We start from the raw sequence: 21,428 nt of genomic DNA, 5'->3' as shown, positions 1-21,428 counted from the left end.
CTGATATGCAAATATTTTATGTAGTCTAGTGTCAACATCTCTGCTAGAAGTCTCAAGACCTCACGTTCCACAGTCCCAGTTTGATTTTGTAGCACCTGAAATACGTGCTAGTTATCACACTTATTTCCAAAAGACTCCTGTACGTTTATTTCTGCTTTTGAAAATGTATCCTAGTAACATGCCCAATTTTTCCTTGAAATACGTGGTCAAAGCTGAGGGCCAAATTGAAATCAGTACACACAAAAGTATATTTTTCACGTGAACTGAAGAGATTTGGGATTCTGTGAGTTCCTCCTTCCCTCAGAACAAACTTTTCAACTCATTCCAAACCAAAAACCTCAGAGCATTATGCCTTGTCTACTAAAAATTAAGAACTGCTACTAGTGACAAATAATGCAGATTTCCCCTCTGTGATCTACAACGTTTATTTGCTCTTTAACTGCGGGCTTTAATAGTGTTCAATCACAGTGTATTGTACATTTTGCTCTGACAGGATTTTTGGGAGGTAGCATTGGATTATTACACCAATGGTCTATTTGTACTCTATGAGAGTGAGCAATATCTGAATTCTCTGTGTCCAACAGTTTACAGTGCATTCTATCTACCATCATCAGGAGGGAGGAGGCCTGGGACTAAATGCCTCCTCCTCGCATCCTGTCATGGAAAAGCTCTCTCAAGTCTCAGTTTCAAGGAAGCAGAATAGCTCCCTCCATCCAAATTCATTCTGCACTGTGCAGTGAACTGGACAACTAGTGTATCTTCCCAGCCAAAGTTTGACAGACCACATCCTCAGATGCCAGCTCTCCAAGTCCCTGGTACACAGTTCACTAAAAGCCCTTAAAGTGCTCTGTGATTTGATGCAATAGTTAAGAGGTCAGTAACCTTACCTGCAACTGGAAAAAAAGGGATATTAGCACAGATTTTCAATCCATTTTGTGTTTTGTTACTTCTCCTATATGACTTTATGATCCTTGGTACTCTTTTTCCAGTTCTGCTTGGGGCATAGCCAATTTATTTGCAAGACTGAAAGTTTTCCTGACACCTACTTTCTTCTTACAACTGGGGATATGGGAGGCTTGTGAGAGTGAAATCTATGTATGAACTTTCTCAGCAACTGAATGTTGCACTTGTTCCCTAAGGAGAGAAGGATGTAAGCATCAGCTCATTCAGAGCAAACTGCAGTCTTAACCAATCTAATTCCCTCAACCAATCTACATCAGAGCAACATATAGAATTCTCAAAGGTAATGCAAAGAAGTCAGAAAGATAAAGGAAAAAGGAAGAAGAAAGAGAAAAAATTTAATCCTAAAAAACCTTGAGGCAGGAGAAGCAAAAGTACCATAATTTAGCACTGTCATTAATTTCATTTAATTGGTTTTGCTCTAAACACAAGTTTCAGTTCCTCTCACAGTTAACATGTTAAAGTGGAACAGGGAATGAACAAATGAATAGGGAGCAGCAATGGCAGAGGTTCTCATTGTTGAAACAGCTTTAAATACCAGAAATAAAATGCTGAAATACCACTGCAAAGTGCACCTGCCAGGGGCTGAGATCTACTACTGTAGATGGTCTTCCTCACATGGCTGTTCTGTTCAGTGAATTTTCTGTTTGTAGAGACAACTGTAGTACTTTCCCTTGGCCTTACAGCCCCCATAGGAGTGTTTTGATCTCAAGGTTACTGAAACACAGATAAATTCTTCAGTCACATGTTCCTGCCATTTATTTGGTGGCATACAGTATGCATACTGCAGAAACTTATGTTATACATCCATGGTCAGGGTTCACATATATACACATTTTAGCACAGTAGGAGAGATTATCCAAATTTAATTTAATTGTTTAGCAAAATAGGATAATTGGAGATCAAGGAAAACCGTATTTCTGGCGATGGATTGCAAGGAGTGACGTGATAATGTCACTAGCACCACAAGACAGAGTATTAACATTCAACAGACTGATCCATTCAACCATTTGGAGAGTATTTTCTATGTTTCTACTCAGGATGAATGTAAAAAATAAATGCATTTACAAGTTCTTAAGTAAAAGCTGGATTGTAATAAGATCCCTTTGTGCTTAGAGTAGGAAGTGCCAGGCCAAAAATGTTCCTGCATAAGACACGCTGAAAGCTTTGGAGCATGAGAATTCAGATTTCAAATCAAAATCAGCATCCAGTACTCAGGACTGGCTCTGCCAACAGTATTCGTGAAGGGCTGCTCTGATAGTAATGCCTCCTATGTTATTATGTTGGCCCACAGGGTCTGAGCTGGATGTTGGTGGTACAGCAGTAGAGGCAGAACCTTCCCACCAATACCCCGTTACATGCTGTTGCTGTGTGACAGATGGCAGCAGAGGGGCACTCTGATACCAACGGCACCTGACGTGAAAGCGCACGTGAAGCAAAGATGTGTCACTGAATTCCTCCATGCAGAAAAAAACTGCATTCATTGACATTCATCGACACTTGCAGAACATTTATGGAGACCAAGCTGTGAGCACAGTGAGGTGGTGGGCAGTGTGTTCCAGCAGTGGTGACAGTGGCAGTGGGTCACCTGCACTGATGCAGATTTTTATAAGTGCAGCATTCAAGCTCTTGTTCATTGCTGGTGAAAATGCACAGCTAACAGTGGTGACCATGTCAAAAAAGATTGTTTTGTAGCTGAGAAGTTTTTCTATCAAATAGTGTTATTGTGCTATTTGTGTCTGTTGTAGTTTCCATAGAAGTAAATAAGAGGCATTATGTACAGAGCCAACTATGAGAGTTTCCAGCCATAGCATTTGAATTTTGAATTAAAAATCACAGAATCACAGAATCACATAAATAAAAAACCAAAACAAATAAATAATTAAATAATATAAATAAAGCAAATGAATAAATAAATAATAAATAAATAAACAAAAACAGCAAACCTCTAAACCCTTCCACATCCCCCAGAGAATTCAAGAGCAATTTCCTAAGATTTTACTGTGAAGATTAAGAGGCTGGTTCTGCACTACATGTCTGCTTTTTATGGATGGTTTCCTAATATTAGCCATGAATTGCTGCAGTTTAATTTTTTTTTTTTTTAAATCCTATTGTGGGATTTCCAGATCATCATTAAGAACCTCAGTTTTCTCTCTGGTCTCAGCCAGCTATCAGTTAGAGGATTCCATAGGCTGTGTTTACTCCTAGGTTAGACCTGTTAACTTACGCAGTACAAAGAATGGAAAGGTTTGACAGAGGAGAAAACTCACATCTTTAACTGCAAAAAAAAAGAACAGTAACCAGAGTGGTCAATTTGCTAGTGAAAAGGGCAATTTTGCAGCGCTGTGCTCACAACTGAAAGCATCATGTTGACCATTGAACTTAGGAAAGGATGAATGTAAAATCATATTTGCCAGGTGCGTTGTGCAATACTTAAAAGCATTTTGCAATTATAAGAAAAAAGAAAGCTTAAATTATCAACCAATCAAATTTTTTACTGAATATATATTTTTTTTTGTCTAGAGTAAAACAGATACAGAATATTTGAGAACACTTCATTTAATACTGCTGATAAAAAGCATTTAGGGAGAATTTTTAAGCATACAGGCAAGATAACTATAGTTAGTTGAGCATTTTCTTATTTTTCTAATAAAAATAAGAGAAGATGTTCACAACCTGAGCTCTGAGTAATTACCTAAATATGATGGTTCTAATGCAAAAGCTCAGTCACTCCAGCAAAAAAATAAACACATACAAAGTCAATTCTTCCTCTGTTACAGAAACACAGAGTCACAAGGGTTGGAAGGGACTTCTGGAGTCCAACCTCCTGCTAAAGCAGGTTCCCTACAGTAGCTTACAGGAGAAAGTGTCCAGGTGGGTTTTTAATATCTCCAGGGGAGAATCTCTGTGCAGACTGTTCCAGTCCTGTGTAACCCTCACAGTGAAAAACTTTCTCCTCATGTATGGAACTTCCTGTGTTCTGGTTTGTCCCATTTTCACTTGCCCTGTTGCTGGGCACCACTGAACAGAGCCAGCCCCATCCACTTGACTCCCACCCCTTAGATATTTATAAGCATTGATAGAATCCCTCTCTGTCTTCTCTTCTCCAGGTTGAACTGCCCCAGGTCTCTCAGCCTTTCCTCATACAGGAGATGCTCCAGGCCCCTCACCATCTTTGTGTCACTCCACTGGACTCTCCCTAGAAGTTCCCTGTCCTTCTTGAACTGGGAAGCCCAGAGCTGCACACAGCACTCCAGATGTGGTCTCACCAGGGCAGAGCAAAGAAGAAGGATCACCTCCTTTGACCTGCTGGCCATGCTCGTATTAATGGCCATGGCCAGGCCATGAGGGCACATTGCTGGCTCATTGTCAATCTACTGTCCACCAGGACAGACTATTGGCTTTTTTGTTATGAAAGGGGCATCGATGGCAGACCTAATAGACATTTTCCAGAAATATTTGCTCCAAAAAGGCAATAAATAATCTCAGTGCACAGACAGAAAGAAAGAAAGACAGGAAAAAAAAGAAAAAAAAAAAGAGGATATTTTCCCTGTTCATTTTGATCATCCTAGTAGACTATTGTGTCCAGAAACTTATAAAGACTTTGGGAAATGCCTGTTTAAAACTAGTTCGGAAGAGATTATTAAAGCCCCAAAGATGTATAAGCAACTCACTGACATTTATTGATGTTTCTGTGCCATCAATAAACATGCCCTGCTGAATTACTAATGTAATAATTCACACAAAATTGACATGTGCATTTTTCTTAACTAAAGAGTAAGCTAATTTTCCATAAATATCAAAGCATATCAGCGTGAACTAGAACAAAAGAATTAGAAGGCAAAAGCCAATGCCACTGATAATCACTGCAAATATGTTGCTGTTTTAGGAAGAAATAAGTACTGACTATCCTAATGTAGCGCTGGACAATGTGAGTATGGATGCAATTATACACTTCCCAGACTTAACAAATTCTACTTTGAGCCTTCAAAAATGAAGACATATGGTATTATTCAGAACAAGTTGTCCCACTGACTTCACTGGAAATGTCCACAGTACGTGAAGTTAAGCATGCATACCTCCTTGAAGAAAAACACACTAAATCTTCATGTTTTCCATCTGAAACCTCATCAAGTCATACTCCCCAAGTATTTTCTGGGTCTTTTTGTTGTCACCATATTGTTGCTCAGCTCCTGCATTCTGTCAGCATTCCATTTTGCCTAGAATTTACTTGGCAGCTCTCAGAGATCTTTGGTAACATCAGAAACCATTTTTTATCAATCCATCCTCTTTCACAATAGAATTCTGAAGTGTTAAAGGTTTATCTCAAAAGTAAAGCAGCAGTGAACACTAAATGAAAATCCTCTAACCTTTCTATCAAGCTTTTGACAATGCTATTGCAGCAAGTGGTTATTTTACTTTTGTAAAATAATGTTTTAAATGTTTTTAATTAAAAGCAAATTATACCTAGAACATTTTTTTTTTCTCCAACCTCTTTTTTAATTTTTAATCTGGAACTGTGGAAATGTGGAACTGTGAAAAACACTGGGCTGTTGGACTAGAAAAGGAATAGCACAATGGAAACAGTCAGTAGTCACAGTCCCATTCTCTTTGGGATCAGCAGTTTGGAGTGAGATGTGATACAGACAGACGTGAGATATCTGTTGAGTTCTGCTCCCTTTCTCTCTGGATCCTTTCCACTTGGAAATTTCTAGAAAGTTCCTTCAGCTCTTCTAAAATGACTTCATTGCTAAAAAAAGCCATGGTTTGATCTTTACCACTCCTGATACCTGTCATTTTCTATCCCCCCTATTCCTAAAAATAAGCGGCAAAGTGGGCACTCAGATCAATAGACAGAAATTTTCAACTACCTTGCATATTTCTCCAGTGAAGCATTATGAAACCTATTTTGCTTTTACAATCAGATACCATGCATCTCCATGTGCGATCTTAGTCTTATCTTGAAACACAAGAGAATGGTATTCATTGTTTTGTCAGGAGTTTAAAAATATCCATTTCTTAAGGGACGGGGTGTGCTTAGTTTGACAAAGACTGAACTTCCCTGCTGAAGCACTTTGTTTCCCACAAGGAATTAGGTTAGGAGGTCTGACTGGGAGCAGTCTTAATCCCATGTTCTACTTGAATACCAACCCATCACACGTAAGACTGAGGGGATGTTGCAGCTATCTCCATGTATAGTACAAATTAGGACATTCTGCAGTACAAAGGAATTGTAGGCATAAACAAAAAAGATAATTCTAACAAGAAATAACCCTGGAATAACCAGGGATACATTGCAGGGTCTGATTTACCAAAGTAAATTTACTTTAAAAGGGCAGCTATAACACTGACTACAAGTTAAGTAAATTACACAGATTTATAGATCCTTTATACAAAATGACCTAGAAAAGATGAAATTCAGTATTTAACAACTATTTGAATGAAAAACTCTATATCCTATTGGCTTGAGAAATTTTGTTTTTCTTTCTAAGGGTTAGACATAGGGCACAACATTCAGTTTGCAATTAAAGGAGCAACAAAATGACAGTATGAGACATTGGCCCACCTGCACCACATACTACTCAAATTCTTCACTGGACCCCAGAGGACTTCTGGTGCTTCATTGTCATGGCTGTTTCACTTTTCATGCCATGCTCAGACACTAAGCCACTCACAACTGGCCTTTCTTAAATAAACTCCAGAAGCCTTTGATCTGTTTTCTACAAGGCTTCCCAGAAGATATTGGCATCTACTTTATTTTTCAGACAACATGGGTGGAAAGAGATTTATGAATAACTTCTGGACTCCAAAGCAGTCTGGTAGTAAGCAGCTGAGCACATGCCTCTCAATGGAAGACTAAGGAATAGACGTTTGCTTTCCTAAACCTTTTGCAAAAATATATTTTTCAAGGTCAGGACCACTGCCAGTGTGGTCAACACATGATTGCAGACTGTTCCTGACTGAATACAGCAATTATGATCAACACTAAGGCTTGTCACTTTTAGCCAGATTAAGATGCAAGGCAGCTTTAATGTGATGCTTAGGGTGGAAATTTAACATTGATGCATTTCATTTCAAAGCACGGGCATCAGATTCAGATCAGCGTGTCCAAGATTCCAGTACCTGCCAAAGATACTGACTATGAAAATTGATATGAAAATCAAACTCCTGAGTTCTAAAAGTAATTGCTGCTGCGCTAGGTACTGCTTCATTTTTTCCCCAATAGTATATTTCTTTCCCTTTTATATAGTTATATGTGTGAGTGAAAGGAGCTTGGGATGTACAGAGATTCCAACCTGTAAATGTGCTTAATTCAACAAAATAAAATGAAATGAGAAGCAAAACTATATTTAATTGTATCATCAAAGAGCACATTTAAAAATAAAATAAATCTGCAAAAATTATTGCAGTAATTCTTAATACAGAGATCTCACACCACAAGACCTAAAGAACTCGACATCAATTTTGTCCTCTTTGAAATAAAGTGAAACATGCCCCCTGCCACTATTTTTCTGCAAGTATGTTGACTTTTCCTTCAGCTAAAGGACAAGGATTCACTGCAAGGGGAACAGTATATGCAGAAGTAGTATGTGAACTTCAGAATTTTGTACAGGTCATGCTCATTTTCTCTCAGTATCAGTCTGAGCCCTTCCCCATGCCCTTACAGAGGTACTGGCACTTTGCATTCTGCTGCCTGAAATAAATCCCACCTTTTCATTATAAACTTAGTTTTAGTTGGTCACCAAATTTTTTGCAGCATCTTGTGACTCATTTATCAGAATCATTATGAGTTTTTCTATGTATTTCAATTTGACTAATTCAAAAAACAGATTAACCGGATCAACTTTCCATCAGTCATCTTTAAGTTCACAAGCAATTGTAATAGATAGAGGTCTCTACCCAACATGGAACAAGGCTGGCCTCAATGCTGATTTGACTCCAATTACTCTATGGTGACTGATTTAGCTTAAGTGCTTCCTGATTTATATCTGTGCACTGTAACCCTGAGCAAAATTAGAAACACTTATCACACATATCAGTTGTTCTATGCTCTTTTACAACATTTGCATTCTGTTCTGGAAACACCTAACTTGATAACCTTTATCATGCAGGTAGCATGCTTGTTTTGTACAGCTAAACAAAATAGGTGGGAAACATTAAAAAACTATTAAATGGCCTGAGTTCCAGATGGTTTGCTTGCTTAGTAAAGTAACAGTATCTGCTGAGATGGCTGTGGTGATGTGGATCCTTTTCTTTACTAAATACACACAGTAGGAAGTTTTCCTCTGCCTTTTTTGTCATCTTTACTGCTCTCTTATTTCATGACCTCTGAGTTAATCCTTCTATTCTTCCTATTAGCAAGTTTAAGCAGGCAAACTTCAAACAGACTAGCAATGGGTCACAAGGTTTAATGGGCATGTAGATAATCATCTAAATTACATTTCTGTAGCTGATGGGCCAGACAGTCTTAGAGAGTAACTTTACCAGCTTTCACTGTTAATCAGCAAGGATTGTGTGTCTCAGTAGGTATCTGCCTTTGCCTGCCTCCCAGAGGGGCTGGGTCCTACTGACTGATTAGCAAAGGCAGCTGCATTAGCTTTCTTCTCCCACAAAGTGTTATGGGGGCAGAATTGACTTGAAAGGCAAATGTGACCACAGCTCAAACACCAAGCGCTCTCTTCTCATCGCTGTGGAATTGCTGGCCCTCCTCTTGCAGATTATGATACTCAGCACAACAGTTGGTGCCAATTTTTATGATCTGTTAACACTTAGGAAGCCTCACTCTGAAGGCTCTTCTTTCACATCTATTGTGGCATCATCAAGGGGAAAATTCAACGGGCTATTTCACATTTTCTGATGAATCTCACAGCAGCGTTTGAAGCAAAGTGATAATAATAGAGTAATTGAACTGTCAATAGTGAATGCCCTGGAATTCAGCTTTGAAAAACAAACTGTAGAAGGATGGGAGAAGAGGATAACAGTTCTCTGTAGGATGCAGACAATCTTACGGCCTCAGAAATAACAATAGATATATACTGTAAAGCTGACTTTCTCAGTGAAGATACTCCCAAAGGAAAGTGAGTCTCTTGTTTGTCTTATACTGGGAGTTGTGTTTTCTATCTACCTTGATCCTGAAAGGAATAAGAGCAGTGAGGATTGGTTTCCTGGCTGGCAGAAGTATCTCCTTCTGGTTTTAGGCTTGTCTTTCAAAGTAAATGTTTCTCAGTGATTTATTTTACTGCTTTTTAACAAGATGTCAAATAAGCATAAAGCCAGACCAATTAAACACAATAAGCTTTCTCTGTCTTATGTGTGCATAGCATAGACTAATAACCAGCACCCTGTCTAAACAAGCTAGACTGTTTTATACATTTATAACTCTAAATAGAAAAGAATCTGAATTAGCCAGATGAGGAGCACAAAACTGCATTTTGGATCTCAGTTGAGAACATTCTACAACAAGAAACTACGTAGGAACAAAGTAAAGTCACGAACACTGATCGCCTTGTTTACCTCTTCAGCTCTTAGAAAGGAAGTTGGATTTTGACTTTCCACAAGTTTTCAATTGAATCACAGAATCATAGAATGGCTTGGGTTGGAAGGGACTCCAAGGACCGTTGAGTATAATCATGGCTCCTGTGAAGTAGGTACTACTGCTTCAGACTGATTTTAGAGAGACATGCATTAGGCTAAATACTTCTTTGATTTTCCAGTCCACAAAGCTTACCATCTCTCAAACCTCTAAACAAGGCTGACCAAATTTCCTATTTTGTCTGAGACAGTCCCAGATCTCAAAGATTAACTCATACACTTATACACTTTGTCAATTTTGTTTCAAGTGCTAACAGAAGCAAGGTATTATCCTGTTTGCCCGCATTCGTCTGGCAGACAGAGGATGATATCCACTTGTGGTGCCACAGCATCTTTGCCCTTTCAGTGAGAGCTGGTCAGAACAGATCAAACCATTACGTTGGACCATGAAACGTATGACAGCATTTCAGTCATGTCACATCCTCTTTACAACATAATACAAGGAAATAAGATTTGAATTTCAAATCTTTGGGAGTAAACAGCCTGAAGAGCTTATAGCCCAGCAATAAATCACTTCAGTCTCCTTTGTTCCACTGTACTGTACAGCTGATTTGTGCACCTCCCTTTGCTTTGCCATGCCTTGCCTGCAGCACAGCTATTTTTTCTGGAGATGCATACGCAGGCATACTACTTTCTCTGCAGACTGATTTTTGAGCCCAGATCGTATTAATTAACACTAGTGAAATAAGACTAGTAAGGCCAGATCCAAAGAACATTAAAGTCAATGGCAGTCTTTTTTTCAGTGTTCAAAGAACTAGGATTAAGGGTATTTTTCTTTTCCTTTACTATTATGCATATTGTAAAAATGGCTTTTGCTCCAGTACAAACTGCAATGACCATTTATATATTAAAAAGTAATCAGTCATACATGCAACACACAATAATGTTACTGTGATTACCTTCTAAAAACTTTGCCCATGTGCATATAGTGATTTGTCTGCAGCTAACAAACTGGCATTCTGATCACAGCTGTAAAACTCTGTGTACAGCGTTAGTCATTCATGAACTTTCTCTCTGTGAATCAGGTACACTGACAAAATACTAACACCAACGTGGCCATTTACCCCAAATATAAGCTACATACATCAGCAATGTTTTCAAAACCTTGGATGACCTTTCCTTTCTCCCCAGTTCCTTCTATTACTGTACTTTTAAACATAGCATTGCACTTTCTGGAGCTAGGAAAGAAGAACTGCTTAACTCATACTTGTGGCTCTCATATGCATATGGCTCATAAAAAGACTTTAGTCTTTGTCAGAATATCTTATATAGAAATGGAAGCACAGAAAAAATATGGCCTAGATTCTGAATTTGCTATGTTTCCAGTGCAACCAAGGGCAAACAATGGCTTCTAAACAGTCCCTAAGTATCTGCAGGGGAATTGCTGGCTTCTCTCCAGCGACCTCAAGAGATTTCATTAGGTGACTTGGAGATCCAGATGCTGAGGAGGAGAATGCCCAGAGCCAGCTGCTAATCTCCAGCACCCTACATGAAGGTTTCAGGGCTGTATGCCTCTGTCTGCTCAGGGTCTGACCCCAACAGTACATTATTGCAGGCAAGAGGCAGTTAGAAAGGAGTGACCTTTCTGTAGGTGGTCAGGTTGGGCTAGGATCCCCCAAGAACTCAGCTATCAGGATGGCCTCAGGCTGGAGTGACTCAAACATAGCTCTCCTGCACTTGCTGGGCCACAACACAGAAATGCAGGGAAGAATCCCTGTGGAAAGCAGGAAGAGGAAAGAGAAATAAGCACATCGAAGTCTGTATTGCACAAAGCCTTCTGTGAAAATTGCTGCTATCAGTTATCTAGCAGAATGGAATTGGTTACTGGGCCTATGTCACAACAAAATCATCTGAATTAACAGCAAAAAAGGACTGTAAGCAAAAATCTACTGCAAATATGGGGGATGATTGGCTGATAGCTTAAAATAAACAAAAACCCTATAACTAAGAAGAGTTATACAAAACCAACTTTTTGATCAGCTTTTCCAGAGAACTGTAGTCTCCCAGGAGCTGAATTGCCTACCCAGCATTTATTGCTGTCTGTCTCTTTTCACATTCACCCACAATGGCTCGCTGCTATTATTTAAAAATGGTTAAATGGTTAAGTGGTTAAAGGCATGGAATCAAAATACCCTTGGTCAAGTCCAATCTGTCCTAGCAGTCTTTGATTGGTTTGGAGAATGCACTGTATCTGCAGCATTTGCCTCTACAGCACTGTGTCTGCCTCTGCATCTCCCTTCCTGCAGCACCCTTGAGAGCAGGCATTGCAAGACATCTGTCAGGCTACAATGTCCAATCACACACCCCACCAGCACCAGTGGGATCTTGCTCAGCATTTGCAATTATACTGGTCATAATTTGGCTCCCTACCATTTGTAGTCATGCAATTATGAATATCTATTCAGCGGGCTCCTGGGAAGATCTTCATCTTCTGTATCTTTAGAGTATTATGCATGCCCATGAGATGACATAAATAATTGTATAAAGGGAGAGAACAGTCTGAACACGTGAGAATAGAATTGTTCTTTAAGGTCTTTGAAGTTTATCTTTTACAATTTTGTTCCTCCCATAATTATACACTAGCATTCTTCTATGGCAGTATAATAGCAAAATAACCCTTCAAATCAGGATTCACCTAAATGAGTTCCTAGGATGGCAGGATGTTTTTAGGAAGGCTGCGCTAAGCTGCAAACATGCAGAAAAAGGAATTATTAAATCTGTTGCAGAGGTTGGTGTCAGTAAACTGAGTGGTAATTAAGAGTGAGATCACTTCTCATTTAAGAAGCTTCTAACTACAAGACTGTTGCCCAACAAAAGGAAACAGAGAAAAAAAGAAGGCTGAAAGCTGCCAAAAATAGTATCTCTTAAGGGGTGAATTACTGTAGCAAGCTTGTACTTCCTCTGAAAAGGATCATAAATGCAATGAGTTTGTTAATATCATGCTCTGCCTCTGGAGGTGTTCAAGATAAGGATGGATGCCGCCCTGGGCAGCCTAGTCTTGTACCAGATTGGGAGGTTGGTGGCTCTGCCACAGGCAGAGGGTTGGAACTTGGTGATCTTTGGGGCCCCTTCCAGTCCAAGTCATTCTATGATTCTATGATCTCAGTCATAATCAGCTCAAAACTTCTGAATCACTAAACCAGCACTCACGTGTCTTGCCTAAAAGCCCTGCTGGCAGGCTGTCCACTAGCGATCTGTGTAACACACCATTTCCCATGTACAAACCATCATAACAATGACAAATGTAGCTGCTGCATGGAAACAGACACCCTCTTTGCTCTCTGCCTGATACTTCTGGAGAAGCTTCCTGGAAGGCATCTGGCATTAATCTGGTGCCATATGTTAAGCAGGACCTATTTACAGAAAGAAAAATAAGCACAGCTAATATCAAATTGAGAAAACAGGCAAAATGCATTAAAAAGCAAGACTATATGCTTTTCTCCAGGCAGCCAGAGCCATGATGGACTTAAGCCTACAAATCTGGGCTCTGCAATGTGGCATCCCTAAAATGCTGGAGGCTGTGATGATAGTCCTAGCTGGGCACAGCCAGTACTGGAGGTACTGGATGAAGCTCTGAAGCAAAATTTCATTTTGTGTCTAGAGAAAGAGACACTTACATTGAAGCACAGCCATACTGATCCTTTTTCTGGCTCTTCCCACCTTATTCCAATTTGTTCAGAGCACAGCAGTTGTCTGACAGGGAACAGAAACTGCAAGAACCAATGATTAACAGATGATGGTGCAGATTATATATAAGTCAACTATGTCGGTGAAGGAAGTGAGCTTGATTTATAAAAAGAAAATCTAAAAGTATTACATTAATTCCCCGAAGAAGACAGATCTCTGCTCTGTTGAGCTTTCCAGACCTCCCTTTAAAGCAGCAGATACTGGCTGCTGACCAACATACCAGCCTAACAGCCACATCTCTGGTTCTGAGATCCAAAAGGAGTTCAGCACAGAATAGCAGAAATGCAGAGAAGATCCATCATGGTTAATTGTTCCTCTGAGTCATCCACAAAGCAATACTTTAAATCAACACAAAAGTCTTTCTTATAATTAAGAAAATGTGGCAAGCCTTCTTTCCCCAATGGCATAGATGTTGACAGTCAGAAAATGCTGACTTTACAAAACGTTTTGTTCTGATGTACACAGAAATTAACTCTACTTGGAAACTAGCTTGCCGTATTTAGTATTTAAACCTCCACCTTTTATATCTTTTAAAATACACATTTTAGGTTGTCATGGTTTTATAATTTTTGGTTAAAAGTATTCCACACCATAACATCATGTAATGCACTGGTGCAGCAAGTTGAGTTATTACGTTAGCTGCTTGTAAATATTCTGCTTGTAAATTATTATACATCTCTTATCTTTGCATGTTTTAAAATTTTCCACTGTTTTTTAGGTTTTTGTGAGCTGTTGTCTGATCGTGGATTTAGGAAAATTACTAACAATTTCAGCAGCTTTTCTGCAAGTGAAATCACTCACATACATTGCTTATAATACCTAATTTCTCTCAAGATACGTTCTCCATTAGTGTAATTTGGAATTTCTCCCTTTAAATTAATTTAGCCATGTTGATATATAGGAGATGAAGATGAAGATATAATTTATGTCAGTCTCTGTGTATTAATTCTCTAAATACTGTGGGGCTTCCATCTGAAATACCTTCAATTTAACAATGCATTGTTTGCTATGTATTTGCTCCTCAAGTTTATATGAGAACTACTCTGTATTTCCTAATGAACAGTTACAGGTATACAAAAAATAAAAAAACAAAATAACAAAGGAAAACAAACTCATTTATGCTTTATTCAATAGATTAATAGCAACACAAATGTAGTTCTAGTGTTTTGTGTGTTTCCACACAGCAAATCACATCTACAGTTTCTGGATATGAAGCTCCTGTTATTTAAAGTCAGATCTCTGGTTTTCTCCGTACAGCTGTAACTTTTCAGTCATAAAAGCTTTAAACTCCATATGGATGTGAATTTCTTTCCTCGACAAAGCAAAAGCTGATTTAACACAGCCACTGCCACTCTTCTGGATCCAGTTGCTCCTATCCCTTCATTATGCTAACACAGTAAGACTGGGAATCTTATCCTAGAAACTAGTCCATTAAAAATAATTTTTAAGAAAGATCTTCCATCTGGTTCATGCATAGCTGCAGGCAAGGAAGGAATGCTGAAGTTGGCATTACTCCTAGAGAGATGACTGCCATACTATTCTCCCACCAGTGTTTCTGAAGAAAATTTAAATGTGGCTTGAGTATTTCAGTTCTATGAATGAGTGACTTTTTCTTGCCCAGTCTCTCTTTCTATGAAAACAGGGTTCTACTTTTGGAATCCAATGATAGCTAAGATCTCTAGACTAACAGTTACACTGACATCTTGAGTAAGAAATTTCATTTTAATTGAAGAACATTCTTTTGAAGAAAATATATGCTGTAATAACAATGCTTTTTAAAAAGGAGCAGCAAAAGAAAAAGAGAGAGCTCAAAGTAATTTCTTTAAAGTTTAGGGTATTTTTCTTGTTGTTTTCTGAAAATATTAAGAATATTGGAAAAAAACATGACTAGCTCTAGATCTGAGAAGACTAAGGAATGCAATGCGTGACTGCACATATAATGGATTTTCTCTTATTTTCTTTTATTCTCTGAAGGGGAAATTAGCTGACTTTGCAAGTAAGATAAAATCTACTTGCTGATATGATTTGGCTGTATATTCAGTTCAAGAGAAGCACCTTCTGCATGTCTTATAGTGACGTGAATGCAGCACTGCCAAGAAGGTTGACTGCTACCACAGTGAGTACTGCAAAAAAATAAAAGTCTGCACAAAGCATCCACAGTGCACTAAGAATAGATGTGTGGTTCATCATGGAGGTCACACAGAATCTAATGCAACAGATAGGAATTGCAGAAGAGACAAATGTGATTCAAACCTGTCCTGATGAGGACAAGATTTAAAGCTATTCTATCGTATTTTCTTTCTCTCAGACATGAGAAATCTGTAGAAGAGGCTGAACATCCTTAAAACACACACTGCACTGGACTGATTCTGGAAGGTGCTTTTGCAAGTTTTATGCAAACGTACAAAGCAGATGATACACACTGTGGCTAGAAATATAATTCTACCGATCTCTCATAATGAATGCAAAACAAAATTATTAACTGTATTACTAAAATATACACACAAATAACGTGATAGCAAGATATGACAGGTACAAATGTTCACGGTGCCAAACAAGGTTCCCCAAATACATCATGAGTTACTATCAATGACCTAAGCTACACAGAGTAGCAATGAAAGACATAATATTCAAACCTTTCAAGTGAGGTATATTGAAATCTTGTGTTTTAAAGACAGTGGGCCCTGCAAGAATGAATAAAATAGTCTGTTCTTTCTGATAGCGTATGTAAGTAGCTCTGGAATCTTTCACTTGAGTGTAATGCTGAAATCCTGCTTTTTTCTGCTTTCTTACATCTGTCTTGGTATTGCAGCTTCATAGAGGATAATTAAATGGCACCTCCTCTTTCAAGAACACTTATTTTGAACACTGTCAACAGTTCCGTAAAATTAAGTTAAAGCACCAACCAACAACTTTTCCGCATGCAGCCCCAGCAATACTGTCAGAACACAGAATACATAATGAAAGGTAATGAAAGTCACTGAAGGTGCTATGGTGATGCCATGATTTGTCCCCAACTAATCTGGTTTTAACGAGGACATTACAGCTACTATCAAAAAGGAGACAGGACAATACTTTTTTTTCCTTTTAGAGGCTGCAAGGCTTGGAACCACACACTTCTTAATTCAATAGCCTTGATATTAATCCAGGATTATTCAACTGCATGGGAATTGTTAGAAGACTGGAAACAACATCCCACACTCTGTCTTTTTATGGTAACTTTCCTTATAGTATCAGCTTGCAGTGAAACCTGAATATCCTAATGGGATTAAACATAAAAGAAAGTCAGGCAAAAAGACTGTGGATTAGAATTTTAACTGAAGCCTTCTGTGAGAAAGACCACACCACTGTTAGTGTCCTTTTTCTCCCGATGTGTGATCCCAGTTGTGCCTAGTCAAGTGTCCAGTGGAGACTCCATCAGTTCACGCTGTATTTATCCTTTTGCTCCTAAAACAGGTGTCTTGTTACTAAGAGAACAAGCACTCATGCCATTGATCAGGCTGCATTAACCCCCCTTGTAAGAGCCCATGATGTTCACTGGTATGAAATGCAGAGTGTAATTATGCTATTTAAGAAGTGAGCGTTCAACTGATAGAAACTGTCACTCTAAGTAAAAGGCAGGAAACTGATGTAGTAAATATGGAAAAGGACAATGCTTTTGAGTGTTTCAGAATGTCATGTCTATCACCAGCTCCAGCCTTTGTTTTTGAAATGTGCTCTCTGATAAGTTTACCTTTAACATATCTAAAAAAATGTTAATTTAGAATCTCATACTGTATCTTCAGAGCTTTCATTAGATACCGCAAGAATGCTTTTCATCTCATTTTTACTCTAAACTCCTTGAGTCCTCCCTAGCTCTGAACAATTATGTTTAATTAGAGAGCAGTTATTCAAGATGAGCAGTAAACTAAGCTCAATCAAAAGTAACTTCTAAAATGTTTCATTTTTATCATTCTAGATCTCTTTACCTTGACAGTGCTTCAAAGATTCATATTCAGTCCCATAAATGCTATCATAAAACCTTAACAACAGTGTAAATTCTAGTGTGGGAGGATGTGCAAGATGTTGAATTCATTTTTCTACATCTAGATATGCCATTCTAAATTGGGTGACAAGAGGGGCTTTCCTCACATCATCTCAGACAGGGTGTTTTTCTATTAGTGCTCAGCTTACTGATACTCTCCTGGAAGCTAGCCAGCATTTCATCCATCTACAAAAGGCATGAGAGAAGAACCAGGAAACTACAGATCTGTTAGCCTGACCTCAGCCCCTGGAAAAATTATGGACAAAATTATCCTCAATGCTGCTGAAAGGCATTTGAAGAACAAAGCTTTTACCAGGTAATATCTAAATGGGTTCACAAAGAGAAAGTCCTGACTAAGTAATTTGATCTCCTCCTATGATAAGGTCACTCAGTGCATGAAGCGAAGGTGCTGGATATAATTGTCCTGGATTCTAGTAAGGTCTTTGATGCTGTCCCTCACAGCACCCTTCTGGACAGATTGTCCAACTGTGACATGAACAGCTCCATGCTGCTTGATGAAGTAGCTTAACAGCGGACCTCACATCTGATTGGTGGCCTGTCACTACTGGCTCAATTCTAGGGCTGGTTGTGTTCAACATTTTTATTGGTGACTTGGATGCAGGAGTAGAATGCATTCTCAGTTTGTTCAATGATGATGGCAAACTGGGAGGTGCTGCTGGCTCTCTCAAGGGACAGAAGCCTTTCAGAGGGTCCTAGATACATTGAAGCATTGGCAATCATCAATGTCATGAAATTCAATAAGGTTAGATGCTGAGTTCTGCTCCTAGTAACACACATTCAAGATATCTGGCTAGTTGCTGTACATGTGAACAGAAATCATAGGCATTACATGCTTTAATTATTGCTTGTTTTACTGTAGCAACTACTAGATCTAGTAGTGAGCCAGTACAAAGAATAAAAAGATGGTCCTTGACCTTTTAAGTTTGTAAGTTAATTTTGAGAAGAAGAGGCAATAAATGGGTAGTGTGGTACTAGACTCATCACAATCAGGTAGGCAGATCAGCAGTCAGTAGGCTATGACTGCTACATATATCTTATCTGACAGTTCTGATTTACAGATTGAGATTATTATTGTCCATCAACATTTATAATATCACTGGTTCTTGTTGTAAATTCCACTGCTTGTTTCTTCACAATTAAAAAAACCCCTGAACTTATTAATCTGATCCGTCGCTTAAAATGCTCAGACTTTGCCCACCAAAAGTAACTTCTGTAGTATACAGAAAGAAACTGGAAAAGGAAAATAGAGCTATGCTCCAGGTTTTCTTTTTTTCCCGAAGAATTTTGTTATAACCATAGTGAAAGTAACTGGAAGCTTCACTGTTCCTTTCTTTCATTTTTTAATTCCAATTTTGTGTCTATCTCAGCTTCCCACAGTCCCTTCCTAAGACCTATGGGACAAACTCTCACACTTTGTTTTCACTCAACAGACCCACTGTTTCCTAAAGATTGTCATTTGCTAGGAGTAATTTATTTGTATACCCAAACTTACGTTTGGATAAATGGGATTTAAGCAGAAATTGTCTCTTCCTTTGAGCAAGTGTTTTGTGCTTCTGCATGTTTATTTTCCATTGCGTCTGTTAGGCTTTTAGAATAACCACTTTTAAATCATAAATTTTCTAGCATCATTTGTCCTGAACAGTGTTAAATGTGCCAACATCTAACGTTTTGTGGTAAAAGAATTTCCACAGCTCCATTGCCACAGATAGACAAGTACAGAAAGTCCAGTCTGCCCCATCACATAGTACTGAGATGGTTTTCCTGCAAGTTCTCTGATGGGTAATCTTTGGCTGACCAAAGAAAGGATTAATTAACCTAGAGTTCTCAAACGCATACTGACTGTAACAGGTCAATTTTATACTGAAAAACTTGTGTAAATGTTGTATTTCATACAATTATAGCAATTAGAGCCCAGATTCTAATCTCACCAAATCCGACACTATACAGAGAAACCAGAAAAATCCACTATTATTTTGTGTAATAAAAGAAAAGAGAAACAATACCTGCACAAAACCACAAATCATATAGTCATCAAACAAAGGCAGGCTAGGGCGGTCCTCTCGATAAATTTTGATTTTATAGCTGCTCACAACCTGAGGACTGGGCTGCGAATCATCTGTTACAAGAACAACAATTTTGTTCAATCCAAGGCCAAGTGGGTAGTTAGCAATACTGAAAAGGGAGAAAAAAAGAAAGAAAGTGGAATTAACACTGAAGAAACAAAGATTTTCACTGCATTTTCTAAGGCAGCTAAACTTGCTCCTTGAGACTTCCATTTCTGAAAGTTTATTATGTAATACTTTTGCTTTTACATAGAAACAGCACACACTGTTGTCTAAAAAGAGTTTAAAATTCCTTCAAGAAGACAAAATAATGAAACTTTGCAAGAACAACTTCAGTGGCACTGATAATTTTGATGGGAAATCTGTGAATGAAGGCACTAGGGACAATAATTCCTGGCAGGTCCAAGTCCAGAGTGAAGTCCAAAGGAAGACAAATCAAGACAAAAAGTGTCACCTATCTGAGGAAATTGTTACTAGCCAAACATGATGGAATCCCAGACTCAGTCTGACACAAAAACAAAGCTCAACTGTGCTCTTCTGATTGCAGTGAAATGAGAATGCTAGAAGACCGAGCCTGCTCATCCAGAGCTTTTACTTTTCAGTGCAAAGGGCATACGGCTATTCTGTTTGCCTTTTACAAGGAATAGCTCTCCTTTTTGCAGACCTTCATTACCTCACAGTGCCTGTATATGTTGTAACTATTAATATTAACACACTGCAAAGATGGATGACAGAATTTTACAGGAGCTTTCATTTCAATCATAAACAAAGATTGATTTCTTACTGAAATTACAGGAAATACACTGGCTATAAGGCCAACTACAACTGTACAGACCAGCACTGACTGACATTTTATATATTATCAAGCATATTATCAAGCATTCTAAACTGAAGTATCCGCTTTGCAGTCAGTCGAAAGGCAGTGTGTTGTATAAATACTTTGTGCCATAAAGAAAAACCAGTTTAGTGAATCACTGTTCCTTCCTTTCCCTTTTAAATCTTCAGTGCTAAGCAAGGAAATCTTTTACTAATGGTTACTGAGTATGTAGGCCAGCCCTCAGGTTCTAAAGCACCTGGTGCAGATAAACACGCACTTCTTGACCCTCTTGATATCCAAAAGCAGGGTGGTCTGGCCCAAAATGTCTACTGGATACACGTTCTGCTGTTTGTGATAAATCTGGCTGAGAAACCCAAAACTGTAGGAAGGACTACAGAAATGATTAAACAGCATACATGATTGTGGGTGAGTGCTCAGATCTGGTATTTATTGATGACTTTGCTCTCTCACATGTCCTCCAGCATTATATCACTCAATAAGATTGGACAACCTGGAACTCTTCCTGATGTCAGTTCCTTACAATGTAATACTGATAAAAATTGATCATTCTGAATGTATACACCTGAACTTACTTTCTCTATTTCTCACCTTACCTAAGCAAACTGCTGGCAGAGGGAGAAAGTCGAGCAGGCTGTGGTGCAAAATCAAGACTTGGTTATGAAAGCTCATTTTCACTGCTGCCCTGATATATTTCTGAAGTTTACAACGCTTTTAGCTTTTAAACATTTATTTTGTTGCTAATACCTTGGTCCTTTCATCTCATCAAGGTGGACTTGGCACTGACAGTTAGAAGGCTCTGCTCCAATCTTCACTGTTACCACGTCAAATGGGACTTCTGCATAGTACTCCTTGATTTTTGGGTTAAACTGAGGATTCAAGTCCAGCTGTGGGCTGGTGAAGATCTGCCTGATATGAGATAGGGTATCTTTATCTGTTCCAAGAAGGCATCAAAGGAAAAACAGTGAAATGTATGAACATTTATAAGTAGCATGCAACTTCTGGCAGATTGATAACATGCACAGTAGAAAGATTTTAACTGCCTGCTCACTGTGAGACTGATAATCCTGATGCAAAGTCCTGCTGGCTGGCACTTGAGAGCCATTTTCAAGCCCTACAGGGATTTTAGTCACTCAGTGCCCAATGACTCTAGTCAGAGGCACAAACTTCTAAGTCTTGATAAGCATCTGAAAATGCGAGGATTAGCTCTGCGAGATCCTGCCTCTGGTTGTTTAAATGGACCTTG

General features: G+C 38.7%; 1 protein-coding gene across 7 annotated transcripts in view; it reads right to left on the bottom strand.

Annotated features, from left to right (window-relative positions):
• Positions 1-21,428, bottom strand: part of CPED1 (cadherin like and PC-esterase domain containing 1) — a 139,614-nt gene that overhangs the window by 48,299 nt on the left and 69,887 nt on the right. For all 7 annotated transcript variants that reach the window (XR_008202858.1, XM_052668921.1, XM_052668916.1 and 4 more), the window contains 2 exons: positions 20,930-21,116; positions 19,288-19,456 (listed from right to left, as the gene is read on the bottom strand). Coding sequence is in view for 6 of the 7 variants with exons in the window: in XM_052668921.1 (XP_052524881.1) it covers positions 19,288-19,456; positions 20,930-21,116 (356 nt within the window). In the remaining variant the exon portion in view is untranslated. The remainder of the gene's footprint in view (positions 1-19,287; positions 19,457-20,929; positions 21,117-21,428) is intronic.

The sequence above is a fragment of the Tympanuchus pallidicinctus genome, unplaced genomic scaffold, assembly GCF_026119805.1.
Source record: "Tympanuchus pallidicinctus isolate F22 unplaced genomic scaffold, pur_lepc_1.0 scaffold8, whole genome shotgun sequence".
Taxonomy (NCBI): Eukaryota; Metazoa; Chordata; class Aves; order Galliformes; family Phasianidae; genus Tympanuchus; species Tympanuchus pallidicinctus.
Note: the sequence above shows the minus strand (reverse complement) of the source record. Positions and strands in the feature narration are given on the sequence as shown.